Source organism: Plectropomus leopardus, chromosome 2, assembly GCF_026936395.1.
Source record: "Plectropomus leopardus strain MGB_pleo_1.0 chromosome 2, ASM2693639v1, whole genome shotgun sequence".
Lineage (NCBI taxonomy): Eukaryota > Metazoa > Chordata > Actinopteri > Perciformes > Serranidae > Plectropomus > Plectropomus leopardus.
This window is the reverse complement of record NC_142177.1, coordinates 34,813,026-34,840,949: the sequence shown is the minus strand read 5'-3', so window position 1 is coordinate 34,840,949 and position 27,924 is coordinate 34,813,026. Positions and strand designations below refer to the sequence as shown.

The 27,924-nt window shown below is 39.8% G+C and overlaps 1 protein-coding gene across 2 annotated transcripts in view; it reads left to right on the top strand.

Annotated features, from left to right (window-relative positions):
* Nucleotides 1–27,924, top strand: part of arhgef10la (Rho guanine nucleotide exchange factor 10 like a) — a 156,471-nt gene that overhangs the window by 119,913 nt on the left and 8,634 nt on the right. For both annotated transcript variants that reach the window (XM_088069371.1, XM_088069367.1), the window contains 5 exons: nucleotides 778–864; nucleotides 6,932–7,146; nucleotides 9,047–9,204; nucleotides 11,873–12,015; nucleotides 22,361–22,532. In XM_088069371.1, coding sequence (XP_087925497.1) covers nucleotides 778–864; nucleotides 6,932–7,146; nucleotides 9,047–9,204; nucleotides 11,873–12,015; nucleotides 22,361–22,532 — 775 coding nt within the window. The remainder of the gene's footprint in view (nucleotides 1–777; nucleotides 865–6,931; nucleotides 7,147–9,046; nucleotides 9,205–11,872; nucleotides 12,016–22,360; nucleotides 22,533–27,924) is intronic.

Sequence of the window (27,924 nt, the reverse complement as noted above, 5' to 3'; positions counted from 1 at the left end):
TGCTTAGCATCAATGCATGACTTTTTTTTTTTTTTTTTACCACAAATACATTTCTTAATTTTCTCCCCCCATTCTGTCTCTACCTTCACGTATGCCAGCTAGTTTGAATGATGTATAATCAAAGTTTGAACATGATGTGTTTTAATTATTCCACGCAAGTGAGGCAAGAAAAAGAATGCTGTGACAGTGTGGTTTAACATGGGGTCATAAGTCCCAAAATTTCCACACCCGTGGAACCTAGAGCACAGTAGTTCGAAAGGTACAGAGGATTATCTTTATTTTTTCTTTTTTTAATGTGTCAACTGATCTGTCATCTGTCACTCTCCCACTTAGGTAAATCTATTGCTCTGTGTCAAGGGACTGCCTGTATAATAATGTAATTAACATTTGGAGTAAAGTGTATACTGTATAATTCTGCTTGTGTTATATGTTATCATGAAAATGTTATTATGGATCTTTAAAAAGTCATGAAAAAGTTTTTGTTATTGTGTCCATGAAAATGCGGGGACCCTGCATTTATGGCTTATAATACTGGTGAAAATCCATCAACGCTGATGTGAAATGACAAAGTTCTCATGAACAGCAGAGTTGAGGTACTTTATATAGCAGGAAGTTTAATTTCACATACATCCTTGTGAAAAGTCAGCAGTCAGTGCCAGTTTTAAGGTCACATAGAGGTTTTTTTTTCTTTTTAGACTTCATCAAAAAGAACAAAAAAAAGGTTGCAGTATTGAACCATGATATGTATTAAATCAATATTAATTTTGTCTCTTTTAGCTCGAAGCTGCCCTCCACAATCCTGTTCACTGTGCGTTGTTGGGTTTCTCTGCAGCGAGCACCTCCTTACCTCAAGGCTACTTCTGGGTAAGTAATGTGTTTTCTTACACACATATTGACACACAGGCAGACACATCAAAAACCTCAAACCAATGCCAAAGCAAAACAATGCATATTTTACAGCTGCTGATAATTTTAGCCTTTAACGCAATTACCATGACCGTTTAAACGTCCTTTCTAAATTCTGCTCTCATTCATTAAAAACAGAATGAGTAAAGGTATCTTAAGGCTAAGAATGCGACATGCACAATTTTTCTCTGTAAAACGTCGCCAGGAAACTGTGAATTAATATAGTACAGTATAAAGGCAAGTGGTGGGTAACTGCTACAGAGTGTTTTATGATGAGTGGGGCAAATTGTGCCGCCAGAGTATCACATCGAAATCCCCGGACTTGTGGGAATTTAGCTGGATCTAGAAAAAAGTGGAAATTCAGGTGAAAAAAAATGATGCCGAGAATCCGCTATTAATCTTTAAGTTTCAATTTTTGTTCCCCCTCCTTTTTGGAGAAGGTGGGCAATTTATCAGGTAATCCTCTTTCAGCCTAAAAGGTGGCTAAATCCAGTGTGGGTCCTCCAGGACACAGACTGCAGCTCAGTGTCTCAGACTTCTGCTTTTGTGGTGTTATTCTAAAGAGGGCTGGATGCTCACTCTGGTTTGGAAAAGGACATATGGTGCAGTCGGTATTGAGGGTACAGTGATTTCAGTGTTTGAAGGAGCAAAGGCCGCTCTGACCTTCAACCTCTCCTGGAGCACAAACTATTACAGATGACAGAAATGCCCTGGACTTTTTCCTCCCCTTAGACTGTATATAAAGATGGACAACCACTTCCTCCCACTTTACAAAAAAGACGCCAAATTATCCCATATACAGGCGGTGCCATCTCACGCTTCTTGGACTCAAGGTCTTGCCCATACACCTTTCCAACAAATCGTGAAGCTCCGCTGATCATGCGCGCACTGATTAATGTGGACAGCTGCTAATCATATTGTCACACCATATTTTATAGCATCAAATAACTAATTGAACCCAAACTCAGCAGAAAAACCAACCTAGAAACAATTTTTGGTCTCAAAAGATCTTTAAGGTGAAGACGTTCGATGTGGAGATCCTGAGCTGGTTTGGTTACACGTTTTCTGCCATTGTGAGGCCGGTTGGATATACTGCCAAATTAAAGAAAACAATACTGGAAATTTCTTTTGGTAGTGAAATGAACATTCAGTTCACGACAACCGCTCTAGAGGACATTCTTACAGCCAGCACGACAATGGCATGCACCTCCAAAACTGGTGACATCTGTTGAATGTTGTTGTATGATCAAACCTTTATTGTCACCATCATTAGGCACACCTGTGTGATTATGGTGCTGCTTAATCAGCATCCTGTTATGCCACACCTGTCAGGTGGATGAATTAACGTGGAAAAGGAGACATGCTCACTCTTGTGGATTTTAAGAAATGTGTGACATAATTTTGAGAGTTTACTTATTGAGAGCATAAACCATTCTAAGATCTTTAACTTAAATCTGTGACTTGTGTTTATATTTTTTTCAGTGCAGTAATGCTCTGTCAAAATGGAATGATTCTCAATAATTTATCAGTTGTATGTCTTGAGTCCAATTAGGATGGTGTCTGGGTCTGGACTCTAGGAATATAGAGGGATGGCAGGTTAATAAGTGTCATTTTTGGTCATTTTTCTTAAGAGCCACAGGCTGCATGCCTTCCCATGGCTTAGACCAAGTCCCTAATAGGCATTAAATATGTCTGTGACCATCTAATGCCCATTTCCCACATGTAGCTGTTATATTTATAATGCCTCAGCTCTTTCAATAGCTGTGGCCAGAGGCTTTATGTGCTTGGATTGTCCGTCTGTCCCACTCAGTCTCGTGAATGCAGTATCTCAACAATGCCCAACAGAATTATTTCAAATTTGGTTTAAAAAAAAAAAAAGTCCATTCGGAGTACAGGATGACTTGATTATAATTTGGTGGTCAATGGTCAAGGTCACTGTGACCTCAAAAGACATGCTTTTGGCTCTAACTCCAAAAATTCATACTCTAATTATGACAAAAGATTCACACAAAATCTCTATATAATGAGAAAGTGGTCACATTTTATATCCAGTAGGTCAAAGGTTAACTTCATCTTGACATCACAATGTTCTTCAAGAACACTTTTCTGGCCATTACTCCACATCATATCTAAGGAACAGAAGGGGAGATATTTGGTGACATTTACCTTGGGTTTCCCCCTTGTGAATGTGCTGATTGAATTGATAGTTTTTGCTGCTGGAAGAGTTGAAGATGTGTGTGAAGCATCCATGTTTTAGAATATGCAGCCTCTTTGCAGCCACGTCCATATTTGAAACACTATCTACTGTTGTGGCTACATGTTAATCTGGGGACAGGGATGTAACCTGCATCTTGACTTGGTTGGTGGAGGTGTAGATCTGCAATGCAGTAATTCTGTCTTTTTGTTGTAGTTTTTTTTAATTATTTGGGGATTTAATGTGAAAACTTGGAAGTTAAAAGTTTTCAATTCCAAAGTCGAATCATCAGGGCATCATGTTCAAAGCTGGTTAAGTTCAAGTTAAATTTTAAGTTCACATTTTTTGATGTGCCAGATTGGAACCCAATCTCTCCCTGCAATGTGTCTTTGTATGAAAGTACCAAAAGAAGAAAGTTTTTAATCTGAATCTTTGCAAAAAAAAAATGTTTACTGAGGTTAACTGAAATGGAGCAATGCTCAGTAAACAATGAAAATGCACCTTTGAATTGAATTATAATTGCATTTAGAGGCAGTCACATTTTATATTCTGAATAGATTTTGATACACTTTGATACACAGTAGCTTGTTTGTCTGTAGAGACCCCAAGGACTTTGGCTCCTTCATGGAGAATGCTGTTTTCAAGGATGTTTAACGCTCAATCCAACTTGGAGGACTTTTGGTTTAATGTTCCACATTTTCAGCTGACAGTTTTTCATACTGAATGGACTCTCAAGTCACTTAACTTAGGAGAACATTCTTTGGAGGTTTTGGAGACCAACCTTGCAAACAGGATAAGTAGCTCCTTGAACACTAAGCACATCTACCCTTCAGGCACAAAGAATGTTACATACGGTACGGTGAGCTTGGCTATGTAATATATATTACCTTCATACCTTCCTTACGTGACAGACAGTCTCAGTGTGCTGCTTACTTTCAGCTTTTCAGACTAATAAATACTCATTAGAAACCCACAAAAAGTTCATAAAAGTAAAAAAGTAAGTCTTGCACCGATTTTCCTTATTAAACAGAGAAATATATCTGTACAGCTTTTGAATTCAACTTTCCCTCAGTCACAGAAGACTGACAAGGCTTAATTGCCTCCTTATCTCATCAGAAAACACATTTTAGTCAAACAGAAAAGTTACAGAATAGAACTCACCCACACTGTCTTGGTTACCTTTCTAGTAACAAGTTAGTAGGTTCACTGTTACAACACTTACCAGCTCCTGTTTGGTGGAAATAAATCCTTAATTTTCCTTTTTAGATGTTTAATGCATGCAATGTTTATGCATTTATTCCCCTACTCTCTCTGCTGTTTACAGCTCTGTAAATTATCCCTCCAACACTGGGTGTTGTGGTGTCTGTCAGCACTTCTGCCTGTTTCACCAGCAGAGACCAGAGACTGAGCTCTGGTGGTGCATGCTGTGCACTACATACAATGATTTTAAGAGAAAGAGGAGCAGCTGTGTGGATGGCAGTATTAAAAAACATACTCTCAGGATTTCTAAATATCCTGATATACTGTAATACCTTGACGCTGCCCAAGCCTACTGTACAGCGCAAGTAGTCACAGCAAAAACAAACTGGTAGCCGCTAAAAAATAATAGTGAAGGCTTGCTGATCCAGCAAGAATAATTAGTGGCTGAGCGTTCCGCCTCCAGTTGGTTCTACCTCCCTGGCAGGCTTGTCAAATAAGGGATGACACTAATCATGTTAAAGTGAGATGGGCTATGGGGATTTCTGTGTGCTTTGATCAGAGTAATGACATTGTGTCTAATCAGCCTGATGCCCTAGTGTTTCCCTGTTTGCCTTCACCTTTCTTGTCCCACTTTCCCCAACAACCTACATCTCATTTTTAGATAAAGCTCCTGTTAAATCTGCTGTTATGGTTTCTCTTCTTCTACACTTTCACAGCAAATGTCAGCGATGGGAACTTGAGAAGCATCCATTTTCAGAGTACATCAACAATCTGGTGACCCATGGTTTTGGCTTCTTAATGTGGCAAATACAATTGAGCAGAGTGTGCCATCATGACTATTCTCCCACGCTTCCTCACTTCGTCCAGAGCAATCTAATTAATGCTGGCAGAGCATTTACTGTTTGGGAAGTTTTTGCTTCTCCCAAGCTGAGAGCAGGGATCTGTCCAGGGCATGACTCCAGATATCTATTTCTCTAAATAAGTAGTGATGACTTTGTCAGGACACAGTATCTGCTCTGGATATCAGGCGAAGGGAAACGGAGGGAGGAGGGGGGACAGTGTTCATTGACGGGAACAGTTTACTGTGGTGTGTGCAGTGTGCAGTGTTTTGGGAGGCACAGAAGGACAGGTGAATGTATTAATTGTGGAGGAGTCTGGGTGAGAGGGGCCTTGCCTCCAGCTCTGGTTACACAGAGTCACTTGAAGCCGTAGTGTGTTTTTTTTTTCTTTTTTTTTGGCTCCTCCGCTGCAAGATAAGTCCTCCCTATCTTTTTTTTTTTTCACGCTGTGCAACAGACCATTATTTGTTCTGGCTCATTCTCAAGAGCCCACAGGATCGCTCCTGTCCAGATTCTGCACGCTGATACAAATCAAACAAATGATTGCATGCAAATAAGGGTGAGCGTGGAGGAGAAGAGCTAAAGACTATATTTAGCTCATGTCACATTCACACGATGTGATGCATACGGAGAATAAATCTGCGCCGTCTAGCAGCAAGCAGCCGTGCTTCTTTTTCCAAGAAGGACATTGTATTTCGTCCGGACAAGCAACCTAGGAGTAATGACTAAAATCATATTGAAAACCCACAGCGACACTTTAATTGTTTGGAAATGGGAGCAATGCCATGTTAATTGGAATTGCATGAGAGATGGGTTGGAGGGCTCCTGCTGTCTTCCTTCCCTCTGCATTGGCTTTGACAGGCTCACACAAAGGCCAATATAAATGTGGTACATAGGAAATCAAGCTTCTATTGAGGCAGACGTTCAGCCCGCGGGGTGTGAATCGCCTTGGGAAGCATGGTATGATTGGTGGACCTTTTTGAAAAACATCTAAGGTTGCTGTCTTGTTTGTTAGGGACCTACCTAACAAACAAGCTCCTCTTCTAAAAGAGACCGACATCTACAGAAACTTGATCCAAATTAAGCCACTGAATGCTCCCAGCTTTCAAAAGCTCAGTTTGTTTTTCTGTGCGTTACTTATTCTGGTACAGAGAGCAGTGTCTTCAGTGTGACCTTGGACACGTTAATATCAAATGTCAGTTCAATGGATTGAAAATTATTTTATTTTCCTTTTATAATGAACTGACTGGAGCAATAGATCAGTCACTTGATCTTGTAAACTCATAAGAAAAAAACCCCTCATTGATAAGCAACTCAGAGCCTTTCAGAAACTTACGAGAGCCCCTCTGTTCTCCGCTGATGAAAAGATCGCAGAGTTATAAGAATTGTTTGATGTTCCAGAGATGACATTGTGAATCCATTACATAATATGTTTAAAATTCTAAGTGATATTCGCAAAAAAAAAAAAAGAAGCAAGGGAGGACTACAAACGACAAGGTCTGAAAGGATAATTGATTTGAACTTTTTTGAAATCTAAATTGCTGACAGGTAGGGAATGTTTAACCAAAGACACATTATCCTCTGGCCTCTACAATTTGATTAAGACAGAGAACGCACATTGCAAGCATGATCTGAGGGAGGCTGGCCCGGCTCTGCTCTCTGCTCTTTCTATCTCTTTTTTTTTCCTGTTTCAGCAGAATAGTTTATTACCCGTGGCATTATGATTCAGTCCATTGGTGCAGCTTAACATGGGGTCTTGACCTCTTTCAACCAGGTTTTTTTCTCCCTACAGGTGGCCGGTGGAGGAGAAGGTTCGCATGGGCAGATAGAGATATTTTCCCTCAACAGGCCCATGCCGAGGACTGTGAAGAGCCTGCAGGTAGGCTCTGCTGTCCGATGCCTGGAATATGTGCCAGAACCTTCTCCGACTGACGAAGCGGAGGCTGGAGTTCACAAGGCCACTTCGGGGATCGGCGCCAACATTTGTGTTGGATTAGACGATGGACGGTACGAGACTAATCACATAAAGGGATGGGATGCTACACAATTTTCATATTCAATATTATCATTTCAGTATTGGGATAGTCATGATATCCCAGCCCAGACACCAGAAGAAAATGTTGGTATGTTTGTGCAAATCGCGAATACTTTACATTTTTATGTTTTATACGTTTCATATAGTGACATAGTATGTGCTGACTCACGAGGAGGTGGAGAGACTCGTGTATAGCGTGACAGTCTAGACCCCTGCCAAGGTGCGGACCACTTTTCAAAACCAACAAGTAAAAAAAAAACAGCCATTTTTTAAGTGAGTCATTGCCAAGTTTTCAGCTGCTTTTTTAGCCACCAAATGTCTGTTTTTATTTTAGCAACATGACGCTGTGTCCAGTGGGAAGTGCCAAAAGCGGTTTGTTTTTTTCCAAGATATTGCCACGTTTCCTGTTGGGAAAATACGAGGAAGTGTGGTTGGCTTCTACAGAAACATTGCTGTGTTTTTTTGCCTGGATAGTGCCACAATAAGCAGTCAGTTTTTACTGAAACATTGTTGTGCTTCCTGCCACAAAAAGCAACTTTTTGTTTTTACTGTGACATTGCTGTTATTTGTAAAACCACAAAAAGTGGTTGTTTTTAACCACGACATTTCTGTATATCCAGCCAAAGCCTAAAAAAAAACATTAAGCTCTTAGGTGTCCGCTACATAATAACGTACAAATGTGACATTTTTCATTTGCAGAAATGTACAATGCCAACATTTATTTTGGTGAATGGGTTGAATATACGCATGAGTGACTTGAAAATCTACTTAGCTCGCTAACGTAAAGTCCTATATTGATTTCCTATTTTACTTTTTATATTGTCACAAGGAGGAGATGGCATCTTTCCAGTTATTTCACTGCTCATTGTTTGTTTCTCACTTAAAAGGATGCTCACTAAAAAAAAAGTCCAATATCTTTCTTTAATTTTTTTAGGATACTCCATGCCTATTTACAGAGAACTACAGACACACGAGAGGGAAGAAAAACAGGCTTCTTTTTAAGTTATATAAAACAACGTTATTGCATTTGATTAATTGGAAATAAGATTTGTTGTTAAATAGAAACAATAAATATAAATTCAAGTGCACAGTTGTTTATTCAGTATACTCCACATCTTCTATGGTAAAATAATATCCTTTGCATTATCCTTTGTTACAATCTCCTGCAGTATCTAACATTATAGATTTCCTTGTCAATATTTCATCAAAACAAGAAATCAGAGTTGATACCCCCCAACACAGCGTCAATACTGCTACTGCTGCTAAGATCACAGTTTCATTTTCAAATCCAATAAACCTTCTGATCCCCTCAGTGTGTAACAGAGGATAGGTTTAATCTCAGTCGCCTGTCATAGTTACCCTGAATAAATTGCTTGTTTGCTTTTTCAGATAGTTTTCCTGAATTTTAGATTTAGCCGTTGTGTTACCACTTTTCTGTAATTTTGATTTACAGTAGTGTTTAGACATTTGTACAAGAGCTTGAATCATATGTCAGCACTTTTTTTTGCTGACTCATTCTCTTTTCATGCAAGTGTCTGTCCAGGGAAGAAGAAAAAAATACGTACGGAGAAATAAAAAAGACAATTTCAGCATTTTAGCGCACTCGAAAGACTGTCATCTCCAATGCTACTTAACATTTTCTTCTCAGACAGAGAAACAAACAGCAACGTGCATTTGTCATTCTGAAGAAGACAATAAGATGCAGCAAAGTTCAGATGGCATTTCAAACACAAGAAAGACAGAGTGGTTGCACATACACAATGCTTTGCTCCAAAGTGCACTGTTAAATCAAACTGCATGAAAACGAGGCACTCTGTCATTTCAAATGACGCTCATTTATCACGTTGGCTTGTGCTGCTTTTGTTCTTCCAGCATTCTGGTCTACGGCAGTGTGGACACTGCAGCACAATGCCTATTGACCCTCCATAACCCAGAGGGCTGCCCTGTGCTGTGCCTGAGGCACTCCTCTCGCTTCCTGTTTGCAGGCCTGCGGAATGGGACCATGATGGTTTATGGAAGAGGTAACAACGGTAAGGTGCTTCCAAGGTTGCTTTGTTTTCAGACTGATGCCTGTAGGTTTGTGTTTTTGAAGCATTGCTCCCTGTGGCCATTCTCCGTGTGTGGTCTGTTGGGAAAATGAGAACGTGTAATTGTCACTTCTGCTTTTTAGAATGTGTGTTGTATGGTCAAATATGATGGAAAAATTAAGCAAAAATGAAGTTAAGATGCAAAACAAATTTAACAAAAGCTATTATCAAGATAATATTTTTTAATTGTGTATTCTTGTGGATACAATAAATTAGTATTGTCATTGTTATTGTGTCTGAATTCTATAATGTGTCCTTATACAATGGTTTGTATATATTATGAAAATGCACATACAGCTTTTAAATGACGGTATGAACTTAACCTAAAGTTACATAGGTTGAGTTTAGGAAAGTAAACAAAGATTTCAGTCTTTTAAACGTATTTTCAAAGTATACTTGTGTATGGTTTGTAATCACTTATGATGCAGCATAGATTCTGATAAATGCATGAAAATTTTTGCTCTTTACTTAACGCTAACAGTTATTTAATAAATTTTAATAAATGCATCATGTGTACCTCACTTTAGTCATCACATACAATTATTAATGATACTACATCGACTGTTATAGCACACTAGCCATTACTACACTTTATTTTTGTTTGTGTATAGGTGAGTATAGGTATTTGTAATGCATTATAAGCCCATCAGTCAGCCTCTGCTTTACTATTCAAGAGCATCCATGAGACACTTGCCATTTATAAATCATTATAAGTCACGCCTGTAATGTTTTATGACTGATCAGTAAGCACTATATTTGTTAATGAATGTCGTCAATAAAGCATTACGGATGCATTATAATTCACTATGAATGCCTTCATTCTGCATTATAGATGTGTTCTTCCTAGAAAGTGTTACCGAATCACTTTCCCTTTTCACAGAACTTCACATTTCTACCAATTTTCACACCCGCTGTAAATATGAAAATACCACTTCACCATGTGGTCGATAGCATGCCATGTTTAGTCAGGCATCGCACAAGTCCGGGGGGGGTTAACACCATCTCAGCAGTGGTTTGCAGCCTTCACAGCCAGCAGGAGCACAATAGCTCTATCACTGAGTTCCTCTTACCTGGCCACAGTATGTCAACGCGCCTGCCTTCCTCCTGTGCTCCTCTCTCCTCCCAAGCAGAAAGGATGATTAATTACACCAAGCTGCTGCACGCCGATTAAATATTACTATTCATGCTTTGTATAAAAAAAAGGGACAGGAGAAAAGCTCTGGAGGTTGCTGGGGAATGTTTGTGGATTCGGCACATCTGTTAAAGATTTATGCCCTTGACTACCATGCAACTGTCTAAAGACACATTTGAAGCAGCCAGGAAATGTCAAAGCTTCGGTTGAGACTATCAAAATGGACATGAATACATGAAGCGCATTGTTACAAAGTGAATAATATGCTTTAGCTCTCATAACCAAGATATCCAAACCATCTTCACATCTGTACTTGCTCAATTGCACCTTTTGTACACACATTTTGTGTTCTTTATATTCTGTTTATTCATTATATATTTTTAAATTGCTCCTATACCTTTAGCTCTTATACTATTTAAATTTAATATTTTTATTCTTCCTTTATGTTAATTGTTTTGCACCAAAACACCATAGTAACACAGTAAAATTCCTTGTAAATGTGAATGTACTTGGCAATAAAAGTGCATTCTGATTTTGATTCTGATATCCACATCCGACATCATGTCTACTTACAGTGAAATTATTTTGCAAGAGGAGGCAGAGAAGTTTTTGGTCTCGTGCTGCATTTAAGAGGGAGAATCGTGGACGTGGTCTTGCTTAGGGGCCAGAGGGACATTTACAAGAGTGAATTTTGAAAAGGTGGAAAAAATGACCTTTACAACATGCCAAGCAATTAACCTGTGGGAGTCAGAAGGCATTGTAAAGCTATTCTGCTATGAAAGGCAGAAATAAACAACTCAAAATGTTAATTAAATGGCTGGGTGCTCTCCGTTCTCTAATTTTGCTTCATTAAGGCATAGCAAAGGAAATGCTTATGTAATTCACTTTATGATGTGCTTCTGTGGTAGCTGCAACGTGTGCCCCGTGATTAAAACTCAAAGAAGAAAGGTCTGCTTCATTTTCACACTGACGAAGCAAAAAGAGAGAGGAAGAGAGAGAGCGAGAGGGAAGAAGCAAGTGGATTAAAGTGTACACCACAGTTATAAGCATGTGGGTGGAAAAGGTGCAAACACTGTGCTGCGCAGTGTTGCGATTGAAATGGAAGTCAGAGTCTTTCTTTGGTCAACCTGTTGTTCGTTTCTCTCTCACATGGCTGTTTTCACATTCGAGCGAGACAGAGCGAGGCTCCACTGTGAGCCCTCTCTGCTGATGCTTCAGTATTTGCTCAACGATGTTAAATAGCTTTAAGAGAATTTTGAAAGTAAACACCAAGCCAACTTGCTGTGATACAAGTGGGAAGAATTTAATTTAATTGCCTCGCTCAATGTGACAGTGTTCAAACAGAAGTGGGGCATGTGTTCAGAGTTTATTAATAAAACTTGTAGCCTTGCAGTGATAATAGCTAGTTATTTAAGTGTTTCTTCACATCCTCGTTATATCTTGGTTGTAGTTTTGAGCCGTGTTTTTTTTCTCCCCCAGATGATTTTTGGGACCCAGACTCGGGCAGATGTGTAAGCCTGGGCTCAGAACCAGTGAGGACACTGTTGGTACTAGATGACTCAGTGTGGGCGAGCTGCGGGAACTCTGTCACAGCCATGGACATCTCCAGCCTCGCCACTCAGGTAAATAACTGAATCATTGCTGGGCTTATAATGTTACACTTCACTGTGTAAGTAAAGAGTATACTGCCTCCACCTTAGCAAACTGTCACAGTAGTACATTATTCAAATGGATATTCCTCTCTAAAGGGAAAGCATTGAGCAGGACTTCAAGTGGTTGTATACTATTGATCTATATATATAGGTGCTTTTTTGTTTGTTTATTTAGCTTTTGCATGGTTTGTTAAATTTGCCTATATATACACTGTGTATTAGATAATGGGACATGTTTTCTCTTCATTTTCTGTCTGTGTATGCACTTTCTAAAGGATATTTTTTCTAACACAAACATAACTGAAAATAACTAAAACTGGATGGAATTGCCTTGTTTTCAGGGCATACACGGCAAAAACTTTAGCCCATTTTGCAATGGGATCACTCCAGCCGTGATATAGCATTCCTTGATTTAAAGTAAATTTCGGCCAGGGGCATAAAGTTGGGGGTCAGTGGCCCCTGCCAGGGTTAGAAATTAACTTTTTTGTTCACCAGCTGCTCAAATATGATACCATTGCATTTTTTTGTCTGATGAATGAAGAAAATGTATCAGCCACCTGCATATTTTACCGACATGTGGGTAGTGGCTCGCGCTAACATCCAACACTGGCCGCTGCTCTACTTCAGGCACCCTTTGCTCGGACCACATCCATCTTTAAAGTTGGTTGCCATAGTGATCTCAACTACACAACTGTAAAGTTTTGTGAGCCAGGGGCATAAAGTTGGGGAATCAGCGGCATCTTAATTACCTACTGTTCCCCTTCCTCTGGCCCCATTGTTAGGACCACGCCAATCTTTGAACTTGGCCTTCATTTTGATCTCAGCTGTACACCCGTTAAGATTTTAATGACAGCATCTTGCACGTTTACAACGTTATCATGTTGACAAAATCTGTCTACAGACAGACAGCCATAAAAACACCAAGTAAACACTCAAAACACCTTCTGTGGTAGTTCCCACTGCAGTTGGTGTTGCCAGGACTACATTTTGCCATGGCACACACTGACTCATGAGGTGAAAACAATTTCAGCCTTCCCTACATTGTCACCGCTAGTAAATAATACATTATTTTAACAATTTTGCAGAAAAACTGGAGATTATAATATGTATCATTTCAGAAGCTCTAGTCTGAAGGGATTATCTAACAAGCTGAAAATGAAGCCTGCAGGTCAATGGGGGCCCTCAGAAACATTTTGTACAGCCCTTAACATGACATGAAATGCATTTTTTGTATTTTAAATAAATGTGCTCTCTTTAAGTACTTTCTCTTTCAATAGCGTACATTTATATACACTCTGCTTCCGCATCAAACTACGCCCCCCTGAAGTGTCTGTCAGGTTAGGACTGACAATTTAAAGAAAGCTACTGGCACCTTAAGTGCTGCCGGAGTTACACTGTCGTCAGTGCTCGTGCTGTTAGCGAAAGTAAGTGATTTAGGTGGACACCTCGCAACTGCACTTTTCCTGTGCGGCTCTCAATCATATGCTGGTTCCCAAAACTGGCACTCAGCCATCAAAACTTAGAAATTCCCTAAGTTAGGAAATGTGCATCAGGGAAATCTGTCATGTTTCTAACATCCCTACTTACAAGGTCAACTCCACCCATCTCTGGAGCTGATAAATATTCTCAGTTTTCACTAAAACACGGTCTGAAGATGTAAATGGATGAGTTTATATGTGAAACTGCTTGACAAGCTGCTTTATTTATTTGTTTTGATGTTATTTTGCGGCATTTGAGGAAAAATTCCTCTCCTTTCATTTTCTGAAAAGATTTATGCACACAGCCTCAGAGAGCCAGCTTTGTAATCTGTGATGTCATCAAGATTTACTGCCTGGAGCTGCTGCATGGACAACGAATCAAACTCTTTGTAGATTCATACAATGTTTTTTTGGAGCTCTCACAAACAAATAAGCTTCATTTAGCTGTAGTGCTCTGAGCCCAGAGTTATGGTACAGAAATGTTCAGCGTTATCTGCAGAAAATCACCCCGGATGTTGTCTCTGTCATGCTTTCTATTTTTGTGCAGTCATTCTCCAAGGTGTTCATCTGCAGTGTGTCATTAGAGGTGTATAGGGGGGCATCTTCTGCGGCTGTGGTAGACAATAATGAATGACAGAAAACCAACTCTTCTGGGTAATGTTAATATGGTATTCAGATACTGAACTGCAAACCATTACCATTTAATTACAGCTCCCAGATGTGAGTGTGCGTGGCTGTGTAAATGGGTAGAAGGTCTTTTGTTGAAAAGGAGTATGTGTGCGAAGCAAATCCTCCCTGAGTAAATATAAGTTTATCACATAAAAAAATAAAACTGTACAAACTGAAAAACAAACTATGAACAGAATGTATAAGTGTTACAGCCCCAATCATATAAATTAGCTTTCCATTTTTAATATAATTGAGCTACATTTCCAGAAAAAATAACAGAATAAGGAAAATGGCATATCTACAACCTTTATTTACAGATGTTTTGGTACGCCAAATATAAAGTCTGCAGATGAACAACATTCAGTAAAGTAGCAAAATGTTTAATCATGTAAAGTACAAAGTAAATGTTGACTGATAGCTGATGTTTAAATGCTGATAAAATGATAGTTTAGGCCAGGAAAAAGCCAATAACCAATTAATCGGATGATATCATGAATCCTAAAATGTGGAAATGAGTTAGCATTTCCCCACTTGTGGTTCCCTTGTCTAAAAGTCAGTGGCTTTATTGAATGGGATTTTGTTAGATGTCTGGAACAGTCTGAAGAGATTTAACATTTTTTCCTACAAGATAAAATCATTAAATACCCCACAGGTGAACTTTCAAGCTTCTGTGTGTCTTTAAAAAAAGGTGGCTGCTAACACATGGCTAGATGAGATTACAGAACATCCTCACGCCGAATATGGCTTTACAGCCTCGTAGTGGTAATGACGTTAAATTATGTGACCATAGCGCAGTTTATCTATAGCCTGACATTAGCGTTTTACTTCTGGGGATTGCATTTAGCCTTCAAAAATCCTAAAAGATGTGTTATTTGTAATGAACTGATGATATTTTCTGCAATAATATAAAATCCAATGAAAAAATACCATCAGCTCTTTTGTAGAGGAAACCAGGGTGACACTAACTGTCGAATCAGCCTACAGAAAAAGATCATCCCTGGGTCTCAGTGCTTGACAGGCTGAAGTGGTTCAACCACAGAATTGATATAAATATATGTTAAAATGTACAATACATTTAGACGCTTCATACATTTCACAGCAGAAAGGACCTGCTTTCTCTGGAGCTGTATCCACTCATCATTTAACACAATCCTCCCCTCTTCAGCTTAGGTCGTAGATGTACGGCCCTCTGTGACTTGTGGAGGCTGTGTAGCCATTGGCCCTTATCTGCACCCAGCTCTGCAGATAACCATAGTTAAATTGGTCGACCTCTATATTTTCATTTACATTTCTGTCTCTTAAAAGTTGCAACAAATTTGAAGAAGCGTAGACAAATCTGTACAATCAATACAGAGACAGCAACTTATTGAGACTGCCTCAAGATCCTCATCATCAGGAGTGAGTTGTGCAAGGGAAGTCTCCTTTTATACCTTCACCTCTTTTCCCTAGCTCTGTCCTCCAGAGAGACGAGCTTAATCAGCTGAATGGCCACGCAGAGGAGGCACAGTTCTGGTTCACTGTATCTCCCACAGAGCCTACCAGGTCAGCGCTGGTTACTTCTTTGCTAACCTTGTCTTCTTCACTAATATGGACTCAAGAGGGCTGACTTCACAGGGGCTGTGATGCATATCCAGGATCTGGAGAAGCATTACTTAGCACCTGTAGCGAGAGATAGGACTTGGAGCGAGGCTAAAGGGTCGTGGACACATTTTCACTTCACTTCTTCCCGCTGTTTTCCCCTGCAGATGCTCACTGCTTTGTCAGATTTGCTGCACTTTTGAATCATTTATCAGGACTTTGCTGGACACTGTAGCCCGTCTCGTTTGACTCTGCTGACCGTTGCACCCTACTGGCTCATTTGGTCTCTTCACAGTCGATGCTTTGATGACCGTATTATTCAAATACAAACTTTTCAGTCTGGTTTGGGTAAACACAGCTGTATACTTACTATGGATGAAATCACCTGCAACAGAAACCCAAAGGATCATCACCACTTAAAAATGTGTGTGTACTCTCAGCTTTGTACTATTTGATTATGTACACTCCACCCCAGTGGGGATACATGAAAATTATAGTGCTGACAAAACCTCAGCAATAGAATCGCTGCATGGAAAGAGATAGATAAATATAGCTGAAGGAATTTGAGGATTTCAAAGCTGTTTCATCAGTCTTAAGATGCAGATATCCAGTAACAGGCTCACAAAGCCTCAAATGATATCTTTGACAGTTTTGTTGATTAGATATTACCACAGAGGTTAAAATCAAGGGAATTACTTGGAGACAAGCCTGAGAGTTAAAGCAGCTGTATATGACATTCAGAGCATCAATAAAGCAGCAAACTATTTATATAAGACAGTTATGAGATATAAGATGTAAGATATAGTGGAGTAATCTGAGCAGAGAATGATGTCACACTACCTCTTTTGTTGTAATCTGAGCTTCTCTGTTTTTTGTTGTGGTAGACGGTCCAGGGTTCATGCATGTCAGTACATGTGAGTCCCTGTGGGTTTTTTCCACTAGCTAGGTTGTCACCGCTGCTCTGCACCGCGTTCATACAGTGATTACCATATTATGCCATCCCAGCATTGATGCGGAAGTGTTCAGCCTGTAGTTTCCAGGATTTCTTTACCTAGAATGACAAAAAACATGACCCGCCGTACTCTGTCTCTGATGCATGTTCACTTGGAACGTGAAGTGAGGGTCTTGCATGACAAAATTACATATAAAATCAGTGCAAAGATGCAACCAAGGAACACAACAAGTGCTAACCAATCAAACAGAGAGTAGCATAGTTGCTCATAGACATAGACAGAAGTGTAATTATACCTTTGCCATCCAAGGAGAAAAAAAAGGCCCCCAGTTCCCCTTTTATCAACACCCTCAACTTTGTCAGCACTGTTGCTGTTGTGAGCACTGTTTATGGAGTTAGTACTTTTATCTGCCGACTCTGCCACCTCCAAGTTGAGAACTGTGTCCAGACCATTGATCTAATAAGAGAGCTGGCTGCAGCATTGGAGGCAGAGCCCCGTTCATTTTTATGAAAGTTGCTCAGCGTTGCATAAAGCCAAAAAAGTTCAACTGCTGCCTATAAAATTACCTGGATGATTGTCACTGCTACCGCTCTCTTTGGCCTTTAGAGCAGGCATACAAGACTTCCACCAGACGACCATTGGTGTCGCAATCTTCGCAGATCCATTACGTTGTATATAGTCACATCTTAAGTTAGTTAAAATGAGCAAAATACATTTTTTATGATGGCATCACAAGCCAAACCAAGGCTGACGTTCCTTTGTTTATATTATCTCTAAAAGTCTGTGTGCCACCTCAAAGTTTACATCCCCATCAGGCCAACTAAAAGGGCTCGGCAACAGCAGGAATCGTGGCACGCAATGGGAATTTGAAACAACTTAATTGGGGAGAAAATGAGGAAAAACCTGAACTAATCAAATTATATTTTTATTTTGTAGAAAGTTGCACAGCAGGGGCTGATTTAAATCTTACAAATGTTTTGTTTGTTTGATTTTTACACACTTCTACACATCATTTTGTACACTTGGGTCATGATTTCAGACACTTCTCTGCTTTCTTTGTGAGTTTCTAAAGGCCAATCTATGTTTTATTTCAGAGCTTCACAAACTTCAACACTGCGGTGGTCTGAGTCGTAACCAAACCTTAACAAAGTAGGACATGCATGGACATACAGGCTTTGATCAATACTGACTGGCAAGCCTTGTTCCTTCCTCTTCTCATTACTATTTCTCTTTCTACCTGTTTTCTCCTATCACTCACACGTCCACTCGACTCCCTCGCCATAGCTCAGAGTGGAGATGTGGACTTAGTGCTTGGGAAAGGACAAAGACACCTTGTCACCTGGCGTAATGAAGGACTAATGAGCTGTTCAGACCAGCTGTAGTGTTTGCGGCTTCAGCTCGGCTGTTATTTCCCACTGCTGGTGGAGGGATGTTGCTGTTAGTGTGACACTGTCGACTTTAGTGTAAAGGGCACATTACTGCTGTCAAGCTTCACTGACCACCTCATCTCTGTAAGCAGCGCTGGATTCAGCAGACTAATACCAGGTTGTTGGTTGGGGGCAACAGTTAAGGCTTGTACTTATCCTTTATTTGACACAGAGCAACAACTTGTTTGGTCTTTATTGGCTTTTATGTGAATTGATATTCATGTAAAAACATTGTTTTCTCAATCTTTAAATTATTTAACCCTTCAAACCGGAGCAAATTGGTTTGATTTCTTTGAAAACATGGCAAGAAATGTCCCACTCATTGCAATTAGAAATTAGTAAAAGGTGATAAAAAAGACCTGAAAATGTGTGTTTAAAAAGGGTGTGTGTGTTTAAAATGTTCAGCACTTTTTGGAGTATTTTCTTGTGTATATTATTTCAGGTAATTTTCTTGCAACTTTTCACCAATTTCTAATATTTAGGCCATTTCTTGATAAGTTGCTTTGTTTTTGCAAGAAATCAAACCTTTTTGCTTAGGTTTTATAGACAACTTATAGACAACTTCAGACACTTTTTGAGATTTTGGTGTATACCATTCAGATGAGACTATACTGTATATACATTTAGCTGCCCACAGTGCCTTCCAGGTGGTTTCTAACATATGGTAAGCAAGATGGCATCTAACAATTACAGCCTCTCAGCCATTGATTAGCTTCAAGTCCCTTTTAGAGCCACTGCGCTTGATAATGATTAATGTGATAATTACGGAGCATATCCAGTGCAGTGAGGCTGTGTTTTTCTTCACAAACTTGTCAACTTATTTGAATTGCAATGGGTTATTGAAGGTGAAATTTGCCTTTTTATTATGGATATCTAATTTTTTGATGGCTGCACTTGAAAAACGAAGAGATGCATTGCACATCCGTTCCCTGGCGGAGCAGGCACCAACTGCTGAGGAGTCAATTAAAAGAGAAAACACATCAAAGGCTTCTCTCCTTTTCCCTAATTTCAAACAAAGGAGGACCCAATGGCAAGGGCACACAAACAGGTGGTAATCCCTGTCCGCCGGTTCACTCGGGTTGGGGTTGGGGGGGGGTGGGGGGGGCATTCACATCCTCACTCACCCGCTCTCACTGACTAATTGCCCAGCCTCATGCAACTCGTGCATTGACAGTGATATGAGTTCCAAGATGATGCCCAAACCAACCCTTGTCACGCCTTGGACCGCAGGGGCTGCATGTGTTTCCATGATAAGGCTCATTGCATTTATTTCAAGCTACTCATTAAGACTGTGTGCCTGAAACTCTTTTTTTCCATTGTGCTCTTAAAAAGATAGAAGCCAGGGGAATGATGCAAAAATATGCCCCGTGTGTCAGGGACTCTGTAAATTACAAAATTAGGAGGCACAGCTAGAGTTTATTTACAGAGAAACGAGTGTAGAGCAACAACTGCATGTGAGATTCAGGCAGCGTCTACTGGCTTAATAATGTCATGATATAATCATGACAGTTCTCTTGTAATATTTTGACATATCTGAACACAACTTGTAAAGTGGCTGTCACAATAACTGGCATACCAATTAAAAACTAGTGTTATCAATGTGTGTCCTATGATGAAGCAGGATACAGTCAGCGCAGTCATGACTTTCCTTTGTTGCTTTGATTTGTATGTGTTTAATTCATTTATGTAAAGTGTTTCCTTGTCCTCTCACACTATTTTTCTCTTTTCGTTCTGTCTTCTTTTTCCTTTTGTTTGAGGATTCTGTAGTCTGAAAAATAAAATATGCACGATTAATGAGTGAAGGAGAAAATTGTTGTGATGTTGTTAAACTTCTTACAGAATGGTAGGCTGAAAATAAAAATGACCAAAGAAAATGTTGAAAAAAATGAATTGTCCACAGATTATATGGAGAAAGATTCCTCCAAAATGTTTTGTTTGAAAGACCAGTATAAGATTCCAGAGAGAGCTGACCTTTTAGTTTCAGAAATGTTTCTTATTCCATCATGGAAATAATTTCATTTGTGGATGATGTGGGTGATAACACTTCTTCCCATGTTGCCTTTATTCATAACAGAAAGTAACAGTAGTTATTGTGGGGGATGCTGGACGATTCAGTATGTATTGATCAGTTATGGAATTGGATAGACAATATGGAAAAAAAGAGCAGGCTGATGAGAAAGACACTTATATAAACAAATTATTGTCTCTTAGTCAAGAATTGTGTGTACATTTTTCTATAAGTGAGTTTGGTGAGGCATTTCTCAAAAGAAGTCAACATTTGTTTTCTCTGAGAATCTGTGTTTGCTCTGTATAAAGAGCAATGTGCTGAAGATATATGGACTGAACTGTTCATGCATCCATTTAGAAAGAAAAAATATGAATAAAGTGCTGAGAATTATATTATATCTAAAAAGCAAAGATCCTTGTGTGCCCAGCTGAGAGCTGGTGTTTTACCACTTACTGCTGAAACTGAATGTACGACTGACGGAGAGGGAAAGTGGATGTGCTGTTTGACTGATGTAAAAAAATATTATCCCCTATCTCCCTTTAAGTGGGAACTGTGCAATACTTTGTTTAGTGTGATAAAAGTTTATATTAATTTCGTAAATATGGATGATGCTCACAGACTGAGATGATTGTTCAAATATGAAACATTTAACTTGTCTAGTTCTTTGGGGAAAGCTGGGGAGATGAGAGTATAAAAGCTCTGAGAATAAACAGCAGATAAACAGCTATAGTTGCACCTCTAGCATCAAGTTTGGATATGTCAGTCTCTGCTAATTATATGCATGTACAGTGTATTTTTAAAATACACTTATAAGATTAACTACTTAAGGTTTTGGGCACAAAGTTCTCTGAGTAGGTTTAGAAAAAGATCCCGGTTTAGGTAAAAATTTCGTTGAATTTTGGTTTCACAAACTCTGGGTGAAAGTCCTGTGTTTGTTATAACCACCTATTGACGCAACCTCCCTGTCCAGACTTTTTTGCTCATTATACTGCATCAGTTGCTATGAGTGTCTAATATTTCCACTGATGGGTTTACATTGGAGTTAGTTGAAAGCCCAGTGCATCTCGTACAGACTTTTGACTGTATAAAGACTGAAGACTCAGGATTGTAGATTGAAGTCTCACTGTACAAAGATGAAGCCAAAATGTCCTGGATATGGCCTCTGCCATCTTGCACTCGTGACATCATTTGAAGCCTGTGTAGCGATCTCCTCAGTGTCAAGCTCCCACCCTCTCATCCATCTGACCACCCACAAGCAGCGCCATTGATCCCGAGCACACAGATTCAGATTCAAATCCCCCTTTCTAAAGCATCAAATAACTAATCAAATCCAATCGAAATATCAGAGTTATTAGAACTATCTAAAATGACACAAACCATCTTTTGGAAAAATGTGTTTGATGCATGATTTTATGTTTTGCCAATATTCAATCCACTAAAATAGAGGGGGGCGGGGTTTATGACCTATATTACAGCCAGCCACCAGGGGGCGACCAAGATGACGATGCTTGACTTTTGGGGAGCTGTTATGTCGTCCATCGTTTTTATTCAGTCTGTGATACAGACACTGAAGGGAGCCTTGTGTGTCGGTATCAAAGGCCAAGTGGGGGCGTGAGCAAGGGTCAGTAACCGGTGACCTGAAAGGGAAAACAGGCTGTTCATGATGTAGCTTTTTTTTTTTTTTTTTTTTTGGGCTTTGTTGTTTTATATTTTATACTACTGATGAAAAGACAGACTTTCCTGTTAAGACTGAAAAATGATTTACATACTACAAGATGGACAAATGGTACACATATGTTTTGGAAAAAGGCACAAGTTTGCTGGTTTGCCTTGCCCATCCTCATTGCTTAAAATGTCATTTACCTCCCTTTCGCTCTCTGCTTTGATATTTAGGCAAATTATAATTAAATTTCTTAGTACTGTAGTAGGGCCTCCTGTTTACAACCCCAAAACAATGTATGTCCATTTTCTGAATATGACAACTGTTCCAATGCTTGGCAATATTCTTAATGTTCGGTTTTCTTGGGGGAAAAAAAGGACCAAATATATATAAATGTAATAAAATCAATAGATTATTTTACTACACAGTGAACATTTTGTAAACTAACAGCGTCTTATAGTCTCATGTGGGTTGGTCCAGACATTTGGCTTGACACAGAAATAATAAGTAAGCTAAACTATAAAAAATTGTTTCCATTACAGAAATTCGAAGTCCACCCAGACCCGATGGTCAGCGTCGCACATATGGCCTGTGCCGGTGGAGGGGTGTGGATGGCGTTCTCCGAGGGTTCCTCCATCCGTCTCTTTCACACAGAAACACTGGAGCTTCTGCAGGAAATCAACATCTCAACACGCTCAACGCTGCTGAACACTGGTACTCACACATCACACTTGATCCTGACCTCCATTTTTCGAGGTCAGCCTCTGTCCTGCAGAGCAGCTGAAACACTTCCTCTGGTGTTAAAAAAAAAAAAAAAAACTACAATTGTTTTTCTTTGTCACGATTTATTGTTTCAGAATTGAACCACAAAATTTAATTTTATTTGTCACATTTTTTGTCTTTACCATATCAGAGCAATCAGAGGGCTCCCGTTTTACTCTGATGACGCTCTCCTCCCCAGAGTGGTATTCTTGTCTTGTCCAAGTCACTCCTTGGGTCTTGCACTCCGGGGACTGACCTGAATAAGTATCCATCTCAGGCCTTTGCAAAGCCATAATAAAGCCATGGGGTGAGAGATAGGGATTAATAAAAAGAAATAAAGTCATTTAGGAGCAGTCAACTGGCAGCCTTTAAGATTTTCATACTAAGGGTTCCCATGGAAACGCTCTTGTCTTTCTTTAAACGTCCACGCTTCTGTGGTATCATGCCCGTTTTACCTCATTTTCTCTGTGTGCACCTCCCCACTTTCCTCCCTTTTGAGTTAATATTTCCCTTTCTTTTTGTCCCACTTTCTCCCTCGCACTCCATGTTTCATCTCATCCGCTCTGCTTTAAAATCCTCTCACCCCCCGTTTCACTTCTCTCTGCAGTCCGTTTAGGATGCCACAGATAGCCCATTACTTCCTGTGTGTCTCCCTTCATGATGGATGAAATATTTATCAGCCAGTGTGGGTGTTTTCCCCTTTTTGTAGAAAAGAAAGTATGGTAAACAAATTAGTAAGCAATGAAGCATACCTAAAAGTGTCTAATGGTGATAACTGCAGTACATGTGACTCAGTGTCAGCCTGCCTCAGACGTGTTCACGCCACGGCACGTGAGCTATCAGCTAATTCATTCAGTACATGTGAAGATCACTTTGAGCTTCGGAGGGTGGTTTAAATGCATCTGGATTTGGAAAATTCCGTCCTTTCGTTGAGTCACACCAGACTGTGATTGATGTATTTAGAGCAATACTCAAAGCTGTGGTAGCACTTCATCTCATCAGAGAAAAAAGATTTTCTCTGGTGAGTTGTGTAGAGAGCAAAGAATAAAAACAGGAATGTTTCATACACCAAACTTTTCTCTTTTAGATCAAAGTTCCTTTCTTTTTCATTCAAGAGGAGACTTAAAGGAGAGCAGACTCCTATGGCCGTGGTATCTGGAGAGAACTGGTGACCCAGAGGTCATTTTCACCGGGCGCCAGTGCTTCCCCTTGAAATATGCAGCAGATTTGAGGGAGGGTGGCAGCCTCAAGGCTTCGCCCAGGGGGGAGTTATGCGGGGAAAAGAAAAAGAGTTGCTCAGCTCATGTCTTTGGGGTCCACAAAAGGAAGAGGATCTTTGACTTAAGTTGTGATTTGTTGCGCTCACAAGAGAAAAGAGGATCCCCCCTGACACTCTACAACCACAGATACTGCACATGAAATACTGATAGTTCCTCTCTATCAATGGGTCTCTGCTCCCCTAGGTTTCTCCTTGACTTATGCTAGGACATGCAGTAATGATATACCCCCTAATCCTTTCCCCTTAATGTGATTTATACTCAACAGGGAATTCCAGTTGCAGTAAACAACAGAGAAGTTTCTGAGGCAGAGGAAACTGCTGATCTCTTCTCTACTAATGCCTTTAATAGTTCTATCCTTAGGGTGAAAAAATAATATTCCAAAATAAAGTCCTCTGTGACATATCACAGGGAAACATTTATCTTTGGAGACATCTCCTTTTTAAGGCAAATACCGGCTTCCACGATAAACCCACTACACGCTGAAGAGCATGTGCATCGCTGCAAAAATTGGAGGTGCAAGATTGCTCGAGGTTAAGCTATACCTCCTTAATCTCAAGTGCCTTTGTCATTATCCCTCTTTATCACTGTTCTTAAAGACAATGCCAGGCGCCCACATCTTCCGACTTAACTTCAGATTTCATGGAGTGGGTGTTCATGAGCATCACTCTCTCAGTTAAACTCTGTAACCGCAGTACAAATAGACTCTGAGGCGATGTGAGCAGGTGGCAGACAGTTTCGAGATAAAGGCCGGTCTTTGCCGCCGCTGTGACCCTCCAAGGTCTCCACCTAAAGGCGTCTGCTCTCTGTTTGCTGAATGCGCTCCGCTGCTCTGCCTCCACTTCCTCCTCCACGCACGGCATCAGCTCCCACTTCGGGTGATTCATCTCTGCACAGCAAAATGAATTAATCAATGACTCCGTTGAGCCACTCGTGCAAATCATCATAATCTGAGCATGACACAGAACAAACATGTAAATACAGCTACCCATGTAAATGAGCATTCTCTTAGTTGCGATCACATGAGTGCTGGTGTAATTCAATTACGGTTGCCATGGATATTATGGTAAATGGTTCTATAGATAACTAGGCCACAATGGGAGCCAAGCGCTGAGGGACCACAGAAGGAATGCAAAAATAAATCCACAACAAACAATGTTTTTCACTCCTTTTGTTAAGTGGAGACAAAGGATGTGCATGTATAATAAGAGTCTGCAATTATCCCCTCCCCGTCACTAACGCAGTGCTGCAGAAACAGCTCTGCAATGGAAAAACTTCACAGCACAAAACTTCTGTTGCATCACGCTCTATCACAGGAAGAGAATGTGTACCTTTATCCAAAGAAAATCACTGCCTAAAGAGACACTTTGCTGACTTTCAGTTTTGTATCAAAACAATTTGGGCGGTATGTGTAAATGAACTGTGGTAAAAAAAAATTCCCTCCATTTAACCGGTGTCTCTCTCAAACTCGGGCCAAAATCCGATCAAACTGTAAAACTAAGCAGTGCTGATTGAATTTAAATGAAGATTACATTACTGCACTGTCTATCTCTCATCTAAAACGTTCTTAGGAACACATTTAAAACCCTGTTTAGCTGTAATAGCGAGAGTTTGTGAACAGGAAGTGGGTGCCATACTGTTCCTGCACTGAGGCCAAAAAAACTGAGATCAAATGGTACAACTAAGCAGTGCTTATATTATTATTAATTATAAACCAAGATTCTGCTACAGTGTTGCATATTTGTCACCTCAAATTTTTATCCTCATCTGAAGTTATCAAATCTGACTGCTTTTGCAGTACTTTGTGCAGCAGCACAGAACCATTCACGGTGTTATCATACGGCAGCGGACTGTTGGATGGCACCTGCCGCGGCAGCATGATACGCATGTACAAGTACATCTGATGTTTTTGTTCAAACTGTTGTTTTTGATGTAATCGTGTGATTATTGTTTTTTATTGTAAGTGTGGAGGCATAATCTGTGCAGCACTCAGCCAAAGACAAAGAATAAAAACAGGAAGACAAATTACCCCCACTAGGACAATAAAGTATATCATATCATGTCGCGTCGTGTCGCGTCGTGTCGCGTCGTGTCGTGTCATGTGTGTCGTGTAGTGTTGTATTGTATCGTGTAGTGCCGTATCGTATCGTATCGTATCGTATCGTATCATATCGTATAGTGTTGTATCGTATCGTATCGTATCGTATCATATTGTTTTGTATGATCAGCATTAGTTGAGAACACGGTCGGATGGTACTTGTCATGTCCACATGATGCACCGCTAGACGGCGTCAGGTTGAAATGCTGCCAGTAACAACATAATTGTTCATAAAGGAGTCCAGTGTTCGCTTGCCCCCCTGAATGTGATGGGGGTTTTTTTACGCCTCACCATGTGCCTCTTTAACCTAATCCTAAGCATCCATGGCAGCATGTGCTTTGTTGACCTCCTGGCACTGGTTGCCATGTGCTTATGTTGCCTAAACATGACCACATACAGTCTCATCCCACCATGTGCATTTGTTGACATCACAGTAGTGCTGTCCCGAAATGCTAATAGCATATGCAGAAGGATACTTAGAGCGCAATATGTAGATGTAGAAGGTCACTGACAAAGCAGCAATATGTGACGACTTGGGATGAGAACGTGTTGGTCACCCACCTGGGGGAGCGTTTATTGGTCTGGTGCGGTGGTGTGCATTCTAAAAGTAAAAGTGTCCTTTGGCTCTGTTTTCTCTGGTCATGTAGCACCAATTTCAAAACTACTTGCATCTTTCTACTGCAGTGATATCCTAGTTTTATGAAAAGGCTATCTTTCCAGCAGTGAAATACTCCCCTAAAGGATAATCAACAAGCTCTATAAGGGAAAGAAAATCACCCTGAATGTCTTCTTTCCTCTCATTAACAGAGAACTGCAATAAAAACAAACACCAACCTACAACCTCTCATTGAATCTGATTAGCTGCGGACAGGAATAAACAAACAAACCTACGAACTAATGAATGCAACTTTGTCTATGTTTACATGTGATTCATACCAGCAGGTCGACCTCTTAAAGTTGCAGTGTACACACAAACTATTATATAAAATATGTTAATTTGATTATTTACATATGTGGTTCACTCTTAAAATAATAAGTCATTGTTAAATTTCATGCCACTTGCAGACAGATATGTAGTGCTCTGTTTGAGAGATGAGTCATAGACTCACATTGTGCAAATCTGATGAGTTAGAGGCACTCTCTGAAATGAAATTATTGACCTCAAAGTAAAAACTTTGAATGTTATTGACACTGCAGGTCTTTCTCCCCAATCTGTTTAATAACTTTACTAAATATTTAACCTAAAGGCGTCTTGTTAAAGTGTTCTCTGGCTCCAGGTTGAGTCTAAAGGTATGTTCAGACGAGGGGTGTCACAGTTTGTCACCAGTAATGACGATCACTGTGATATTTAATAAATGAAATACTAATATCATGCTCATAATACACATATGATAAGATTGTGTAAATAATCCAGCGCCTCTTAAATCTTTTCCGTTCTAGCTTTGTCTACCTCTCCACCTTCCCACACTCTTCCTACACTCTTTTTTGGTTTTGTCTTCTTTTGTTTTTTTCTGGTGCCCATAAAACAAGACAAAACCCAAAGTGCTGATGGCATTCTTTTTTTCAAATGTTCTATAGACATTGCAATTATATTATTATTTTTTCCACCATGATCCTGTAGTGAAAGTGAAAATTTTATGACACAGTGTCAGGCAGATTTTTTGTTCAAGTGAAATCATTTAAGCTAGTGTGGACGCTTATTTTATTTAGTGAGAAATTTTCCTTGTATTTGGTCTGAACAGACCTTAACTAGTAATAACAATAATAAACTTTACTTTATAGCACCTTTCATACAAGAAATGCACCCCAATGTGCTTTAAAACAAAGACATTGCACGCACCAGGTGCTTCACATGAATAAACAGAAGACATAAAGACATCATAAAGCCGGCATGTAAAAATAAGAGAAGAATATAATATCAGATCTCTCCTTTAAACAGCCCACAGTGATTTTTTTTGTATTAAAACGA